The following is an 8181-nucleotide window of genomic DNA, read 5'->3' as shown; positions in this document are numbered from 1 at the left end:
GAGATCAGCTGCCTCCTCGCGAGGAGGCTTCCCTTCCCTGCCTGGGCAAGATCAAATGCCTCCTCGCGAGGAGCCTTCCCTTCCCTGCCTGGACTTCAGGCGCTTAAAGCGCTGAAGAGATTAAGCGCCTGTAAACCATTAAAATTAAAAATTAAAAAAAAATCCTTATCTCTTATTGAAAGACCACAGCGGACAAAGGGGTGAGGGAAGCAAAAATGGCGACAGCTATGACGGATGGGGACAGAAAGGGCAACTCCCCCAAGGCCGGCCCCATCGCACTCCGCTCCTCCCATCCAGCTAACTCGATTTCAAAGGCTGTCGTTCCTATTTAAATGCTCTAGTTCCTATCCCGATTCAAGGGGAAAATGTAGGTCCGACCCTAGTACTTTTTTAACACGCGTTAAATGACGAAAACACAATTCAAAATTTTAAACCGCTCCACGATTCGATTTGTAGTGGGGACGATTGCGGGTTGCTCTAGAACAGTTCTAGATTTAAATCGGTTTCTAGTAGGAACGCCACTCCTAGGATTCGATTCAGAATGCGGGGTTTCGCCTAGTCAGAACACCCCCCATGTTGATGTTGTTGGACAGCAGTTACCATCATGCCAGCCTAGCAAAACCCATGGTGAGGGATTTTGGTAGTTGCAGACCAAGATCTGGATGGTCATGTATTTCTTGCTCCTCTTATGCCATATCAATTGACTGCCATTCCTGCCCAGTTATGCTTCTATACCTTTCCATATTTCAGTGTCCACAGATACACTTTAGAAGTTGCTCCCTGGCTGCTCATCCATTTCCCCAGCTATCAATCTCAGCTAATCAGTGAGAGCATTACCGAAGCCACAGGATCATTGTTGAGTGTCTCTCTGACGTCTGCATCTACGGTTAAAGAAGAAAAAACCATGTTTCGAAAATGTGACACAATTTATGAGCAGGTACAGACAACTAGTGTCTCCAGTTAATCTAAAGAAAAGCACCCAGTATAGGTTTCAAACCACTTGAACAGAATAAGAATGCTTCCAAACAAAGATTTATAGCAGAATCACTATGGCTTGTTCCCTCAAGCTTTCCAGCAGGGTCCATACACAATAATTATTCATTTTTAATCCCTCATGTTTTCCCATTTATTTTTTTCTTACAAAGGAAAGTTGATAATGATGAGTATGATGATGACTCCAATTACATTTACCCTGGAAGAGATTTCCACAATCCCCTGCTTTTTTATTATGAAGTGAGCCAAGTTTTTGGAGAGTCAGCCAGATCATCACCATGCCTCTTGGCTGGCCATGGCTGCATCTTTATTTTCACCATTTCATTTCTTTCCCATAAATAATTTTTAGAAATTAAATTTCTTTGATGTCATTTTAACAGGAGAAGCAAATCACTTGTGGAAATCACTTATTAATGTACTGTATCAAACTGAAGTTGCCATTTCCAAGAGAAATTGACAAGTCTGCGAAAGGACCGCTTCTTGGTCTTTTTTCTTTCCAGAGAACAAAAATCCATTAAAAGAGAAAAAATGAGAAAGCTTCACACTGCAGGGAGACTGCACTACAGGTGTGCAGATTCAGTCAAGGAAGCCATAACCCTGAGTTTGCAAGACCTGAGCAGGATAGTTGAGGATCACAGATCTTAGCTGTTGCTCATTAATAGGGTTGCTGTTAAGTCAAAGTCAACTTGAGAACAATCTAGACAAAACGATGAGTTGGAACATTCCTCATTCAAATATAATTTCTGATACAAGCAAAATAAATAGGCACTCTTCTTCTCAGATTCAGACTCTTCATCTGCCACCTGAGTGGTCCAGGGATGTACAGAGTGCAAAGATACCCCCCAAAAAATTTAGGTGAGATTTTGAATTCTCTAACAGACTATATATTTTCTTGGGCTTTTCATTTATCATCCTAGTCTGTATAGATTATTATATACTTACCAGGAATCAGGAAAAGTTACTTATTTGAACTATAATTTGGGCATTGCAGTTCATATATGTAACTTTTCCAAGTTGCTCTGAATTGGCTTCTCTGTGTCTTATAGTTCTGGCTCTCTACCTGCAGACATCCATCCCAGCCCTCCTCCATTCAGCACGGGAGAACAAAGCACAGGCCAAAGATCTGGCTCACCGTCCAGCTCATCTTTGCAGAGGATGATGCGCTTGCAGGCAATGTCGTGGTTGTTGCAGAGCTGCCGCATCAGCACCACAGCATCTGGGATGCTCACTTTCCCATAGAATTTCTCTCGTAGCCTGCGGACACTTTTCTCAAGCTGCATTGCAAGGAGGAGACCAGAGGCAAGAATTAAAAACTTAAAAAGCAAGCATAATCATATTTCATCTTAAAGCCCACTTCTCACTGACAGAGAGGTGTAGTACTTCACCAAATAACAAACTCTAGGATTTAGTTGGTTTCTGCTAATGTAGATAAAAAAGGTATTATAACGTTATAATTCTGAAGTGAGAAGATGACCGTGGTGGTTGTTTGCTCAAAGCTGGAAATGGACTGAAGCAATGATGATGGAAGAATAGATTGTTAAAATTACTGAGTCTAATGGCCAGATTGATCGGGGTGTTGAAAGGATAAGACTTTTTGAAAAATTGGAAACCATGTATGGACTTTTTGAGCAATAAGAAATCTAACAATGTAATATTATATTTATTATATAATAATATATCATATAACAAATATATTTATTATTATAATCTGTGGCTATGGTTATTAGTAATTTTAGTAGGCTTAATTAGTTGGATCTGTAATGATAGAGTAATACTTTTTTCTTTTCATTACTGTCATGACTCAGAAGAGCACTATTGTGTATTAGTTGCACCTCTTTTTTCATTTTTGTTTTCCTTTCTCTTTTCTCTCTCTCTCTCTCTCTCTCTCTCTCTTTCTTTCTTTTATTTATATATTCCTTTTTTTTTCTCCTTCTTTCCAGCCTCTCCCAGTTTCTTTATCTTTGGTTGTATATTATCCTGATTGTCGATTAGTTTGTGTTAAAAATTAATTAAAAAAATAATATCAGGGAAGTGAGTGGATGATTTATAAATAAAGAACTCCAGCCCGTATCACCTGGCACCCAGTCCTCTTGGCAAACAAGAATTATTTTTGGGTGCTCCCGGATTGCAGAATTGCACAAGGGAGTGTCTCTGTACCTTTGCCCCCACCCCAGAGTTTGCTCAAGATAAACATGACCTTGTGAAGCAACATTACATCACTCAGCCACAGAGGAAACAGCAGAATGCAAAAAACAACAACAGAACTTTCAAATTATAGAATCGAAATTATTGAAGCAACCTTTCAAATGATGGAATTGCCAGAGCCTTATAGCTGCACACATTGGCCTAAATCCTATTGTTAATCTCAACTTGAATAGGCTGACTGGATCAGTGGGATTTACCTATGTGTTGACTCACCATTCAACAATTAATTCAGTGGGTCTACTCTTATTGGAAATCCCCAGTAAGGTACAGGGTTCAAACACCTGAGAGCATTTATGGGCCCAAACAGACAAGCCAAAATAAAGCTGTTTCGGGTCACTTTGGAGGTATGCTGTTTAAATTATGCATGTGTCCTAAGAGGCCAGAGGCCACGCAAAAGCCACTCTCCAGTCCTAAGGACTGGAGTGCAGCTTTGGGGCAGCTTCCTGCCTCTTAAAATGAGTGTCAATTAAACAGCATCAGACTGGATTATTCCTGCAGTGCAGATGCAGCCTCAATGAGATTCTCTCCAACATTTGTTGGGGACTTTCTCCTTGTGGAAGAAGGCTGTATCTGCATTGCAGAATTAATGCAGTTTGACACCAACTGCCATGGCTCAATGCTATGGAATTCCAGGAATTAGTTTTGTCAAACATTTAGCCTTCTCTGTTAGTTCTGGTGCCATAACAAACTACTAATCCCAAGACTTTATAGCATGAAACTATGGCGGTTAAAGCAGTGTCAAATGCATTATCTCTGCAGTGCAGATATAGCCAGAGTAGGGCATTTCAGGACCAGTTGACTCTATACCACTGATGCCCAAAGTCTGATCCTTTAGATGTTGTAGACTTAAGTTCCCAGAAGTCACAGCCGGCGTGGCCAATGGTAAGGAATTCTGGGAACTAAAGTCCAAAACATCTGGAACCACTTCTCTATACAGAGGAGCCAGATGGTGCTGGATGTGTATATATGACAGGATAATTTGCTGTTGTCTCCATCTCGTACTACTCCTTGGGGGTGGGAAGGACTTCACTGCATCTGCCATACCTACCATCACATCCTCCTCTTTTGGGGTAGGCAAAGGCACAGATGAAGAAGAGCCAGCATGGCATAGTGGTTGGGCTGTGACTTTGGAGGCGAGGGTTCAATTTCCAGCTCAACCATGGAAACCCACTGGATGACCCTGGGCAAGTCCCACTCTCTCAGCCTCAGGGAAAGTCAATGACAACCCCTGCTCTGAACAACTCTTGCCAAGAAAACCCCGTAACAGGGTTGCTACAAGCTGGAAATTACTTGAAAGGCACACAACAGCAAAGGGCAGAGATGAGTCCTCCTCCTTCAGTGGCTAGAGTTGCTTGTGCCCCTGGTATTGATATTGTAAAGATTTGGGCAGGATTAGGTGAGGTGTGCTGCAGCTCCTTGCTTTTGCGAGTCCAAGTTGCATCCGTCCTCCTTGGAAGTGTACTGGTGCCAATGCAATGGGTGGGAGGGAATGTGAAGTTGAAGGCTTTCATGGCCGGCATCCATAGTTTTTTGTGGGTTTTTCAGGCTATGTGGCCATGTTCTAGAAGAGTTTATTCCTAATGTTTCACCAGCATCTGTGGCTGGTGGGAGGGAACTTCACTTCCAGCTTCAGATGGAAGGTGAACTTGGGCTGCCACTGAGCTTTTCACATAAAATTAAAATTAAAAGGCCTACAATTATAAAAAATTGTTTTTATTTTTAAAGTTACTATGAGCACCAAAACTGCCCTCCTATTTCACAATCCACCAGAATTTCCTTCCTTCCGTCATAGAGCAAAGCTCAAAGTAAAACTTAAGTAAACAAGAGTGGTTACAGCATGAAAGACAGCATAACACATGAGAGCCAGGGTGGTACAGTGGTCTGAGTGCTGGATTATGACACAAGGTTTGATTCCCATCTTGGCCATGAAACCCACTGGGTGACCTTGCGCAAGCCACACTCTCTCAGCCTCAGGGGAAGACAACGGCAGACCTCCTCTGTGCACGCCTTGCCAAGAACAGCCCGTGATAGCTTTGCCTTTGGGTCACCGTAAGTTGGAAACAACTTCAAGGCACACAAGAACAACAACAACAACAAAAGTTAAAGGATGAAAGCCAGCATAATATCTCAGGAAAACGTCGAGTGAAACTGCAACTCAGCCTCATCTGCCTGTTGGCCACCCTAAAGCAGAGTTAATGAAGAGAGCACCTCTGTCCATAAACAGAGTGCCTTCACTCACACCAAGATAAAGTCCTATACAGCGAGCCCTTAGTATCCACTGGGGTTTGGCTCTAGGACACCCCCTGCGGATACCAAAATATGTGGATGCTCATTGTTGTTGTATGCCTTCACATCATTCCTGACTTATGGCCACCCTAAGGTGAACCGTTCATAGTTTTTCCTTGGCAGCATTGGTTCGGAGGAGGTTTTACCATGGCAATTCCCCTGAGGCTAAGAGCATGTGACTTGCCCAAGGTCATCCAATAGGTTTCTTGGCTGAGCTAGGAATCGATCCCTGGTCTTCAGAGTCCAACACTCAAACCATTACACCATGCTGCCTCTCACGTGGATGCTCAAGTCCCGTTATATACAACGGTGCCATCAAATGATGTCCCTTATATAAAAGGCAGAACCAAGGTTTGCTTTTTGGAATTAATACTTTAAAAAATATTTTTTCAAGGTATAGACTATTGAATTCTTGAATTTATAAATCCATGGATATGGAAGGCCGACTGGACATGTAGGATTTGGGCAGGGGCTGACTTGCAACATTTCTTATTTGAGAAACCAAGGGACACTTTGGTGCCAGCAGCCCCTACCCACACTAGACACATCCATTATTATATGGTTCTGAAAGAGGATACAGGCTTGGGCTGCATCCACACTGCAGAAATAATCCAGGTTGATGCCACTTTAACAGCCATGGCCCCATACTATGGAATCCTACGATTTGTAGTTCAGTGGAGCTCTCTGAGCCCACAATTCCCAGTATTCCACAGCATTGAGCCATGGCAGTTAAAGCAGTGTGAACCTGGATTATTTCTGCAGTGCAGATCCAGCCTTGGTCACAATCTATTCTGGAGTAGCTCAGTGGAACCTCCAGGTGCAAAGGCAGTGTACCTCTGATAAGTGGAGAAGGACAGAGAATGAGGATTGTACCTTATCTGCCAGCTTCTCTTGTTAATAAGAAAGTCCTGACACAGATGCCAAGCTTGGAAAAGTTACCTCTGAGGACTCAACAAAAAGCATCCCCCCCCCACCAAATGCCAGATAATATATTTGTGGATGACAGCCAACCTGGTGTAGTGGTTTGAGCATTGGATTAGGAGGACTCTAGAGACCAGGGTTCAAATCCCATCTTGGCCCATGTCGACCCATTGGGTGACTTTGAGCAAGTCACACTTTCTCAGCTTTAAGAGGATGGCAAAGGCAAATCCCCTCTCAAGAATTTGCCAAGAAAACCCCATGATAGAGTTCACTGCCTTAGAGCAGCCGTAAATTGAAAATGACTTGAAGACATACAACAATAACAGCAACAACGAGAGCCAGTGTGGTGCAATGGTTTGAGCGTTGGACTACAACTCTGGAGACCTCCTGGCTTGGCCCTGAAACCCACTGGGTGACCTTGGGCAAGTCACACTCTCTCAGCCTCACAGGATGGCCATGGCAAACCCCCTCTGAAGAAACTTACCAAGTAAGCACCATTATAAGGATTTGCCTTAGGATTGGCAAAAACACTTGAAGGCACACAACAGCAGCAGCAGGAGGAGGAAGAGGAGGAGGGGGGGGCATGGCTGAAGGAGGCGTCTGGCTTTTGCAGTCCCTAAATATGTCATTCTTCTAAATTCTGGCTGGAAGGATTATGGATCTGATCTCCCAGAGGCAGCTTTTCTGTATGCTTGCCCTCCTCCCTAGTAACTGGTAAACAGCTCCCTGGTCACAGGAGGCTACTCCAAGCCAACCTTGCAAACCATCTCCCTTCTCTCCCCCCACCCCCATTTCAGCGCCATTATGGCCAAGTCACACTCTCTCAGCCTCAGGGGAAGGCCATGGCAATCCCCCTTTGAACCAATCTTGCCAAGAAAACCCCAGGACAAAAACCCACTGGGTGATCTTGGGCAAGTCACACTCTCTCAGCCTCAAGGGAAGGCCATGGCAATCCTCCTCTGAAACAATTTTGCCAAGAAAACCTCAGGACAGAAACCCACTGGTTGTCTTTGGGCAAATTACACTCTCTCAGCCTCAATGGAAGGCAATGGCAAATCCTCTCTGAAACAATCTTGCCAAAAAAAGGGAAGAAGTCTCCAAACTGTGCCCTTTAAGAGAAATGTTGGACTTCAGCTCTCAGAAACGTCAGCCACGTTGACCAATAGTATGGGATCCTGGGAGCTGAAATCCAACATTCCCTTAGAGCATCGTTTGGGGACCACTGCCTTAGATCTCCATAAGCCAGAAAGGACGTGGAAGGCTTCTCCAGAGGGAGATCAAGGAGGAGGGCGCCCACCTACCTCCACCTCCTCCTGCCTCTCTCTCTGCTCCATGGCTGGGAAGGGGAGACCCCAGCAGAGGTCCCATCAGCTGCCTCTTGCCTGAGACTCTGAGCTTGGTCCAAGTCAAGAAGCAGTCAGAGGGAGGAGGGCAGGAGGAGGTCCTGCCGCCTTGCAGAGCTAGTTTCACTTTCTTTTCCCTGCCTGAAGGGACTGGGAGGGAGGAAGGATTGCCCTGCAAGAGCAGACTGCACACTGCAGAGCATTGTGGTTGCTGTTGTTAGATGTTCTCCAGTGGGTTCCGATGTATGGCAACCCTGTGGATGAGACACGTCCAAGGCCCCCTGTCCTCCACTGCTCTACTCAGGTCCTGCAAATCCCCCTGACTAAATCCATCTGGCATGTGGTCTTCCTCTTTTTCTCCATCCTTCCACCTTTCCTAGCATTATTGTCTTTTCTAGTGATTCACGCCTTCCCATGATGTGGCCAAAGTACA

At 44.4% G+C, this 8181-nt stretch overlaps 1 protein-coding gene across 3 annotated transcripts in view; it reads right to left on the bottom strand.

The window, feature by feature from the left end:
* The window catches only part of SHFL (shiftless antiviral inhibitor of ribosomal frameshifting), a 23599-nt gene extending 15733 nt beyond the window's left edge, over positions 1 to 7866 (bottom strand). Inside the window, exons 1-3 of one of the 3 annotated variants that reach the window (XM_042453884.1) lie at positions 7707 to 7866; positions 2126 to 2267; positions 838 to 881 (exon numbers count right to left, since the gene is read on the bottom strand). In XM_042453884.1, coding sequence (XP_042309818.1) covers positions 838 to 881; positions 2126 to 2267; positions 7707 to 7739 — 219 coding nt within the window. In that variant the 5' untranslated portion in view covers positions 7740 to 7866. The other 2 variants (XM_042453885.1, XM_042453886.1) reach the window with 2 other exon arrangements.
* Positions 7867 to 8181: the final 315 nt, after the last annotated feature.

This window comes from Sceloporus undulatus, chromosome 2 (genome assembly GCF_019175285.1).
Source record: "Sceloporus undulatus isolate JIND9_A2432 ecotype Alabama chromosome 2, SceUnd_v1.1, whole genome shotgun sequence".
Classification (NCBI taxonomy): domain Eukaryota; kingdom Metazoa; phylum Chordata; class Lepidosauria; order Squamata; family Phrynosomatidae; genus Sceloporus; species Sceloporus undulatus.
Note: the sequence above shows the minus strand (reverse complement) of the source record. Positions and strands in the feature narration are given on the sequence as shown.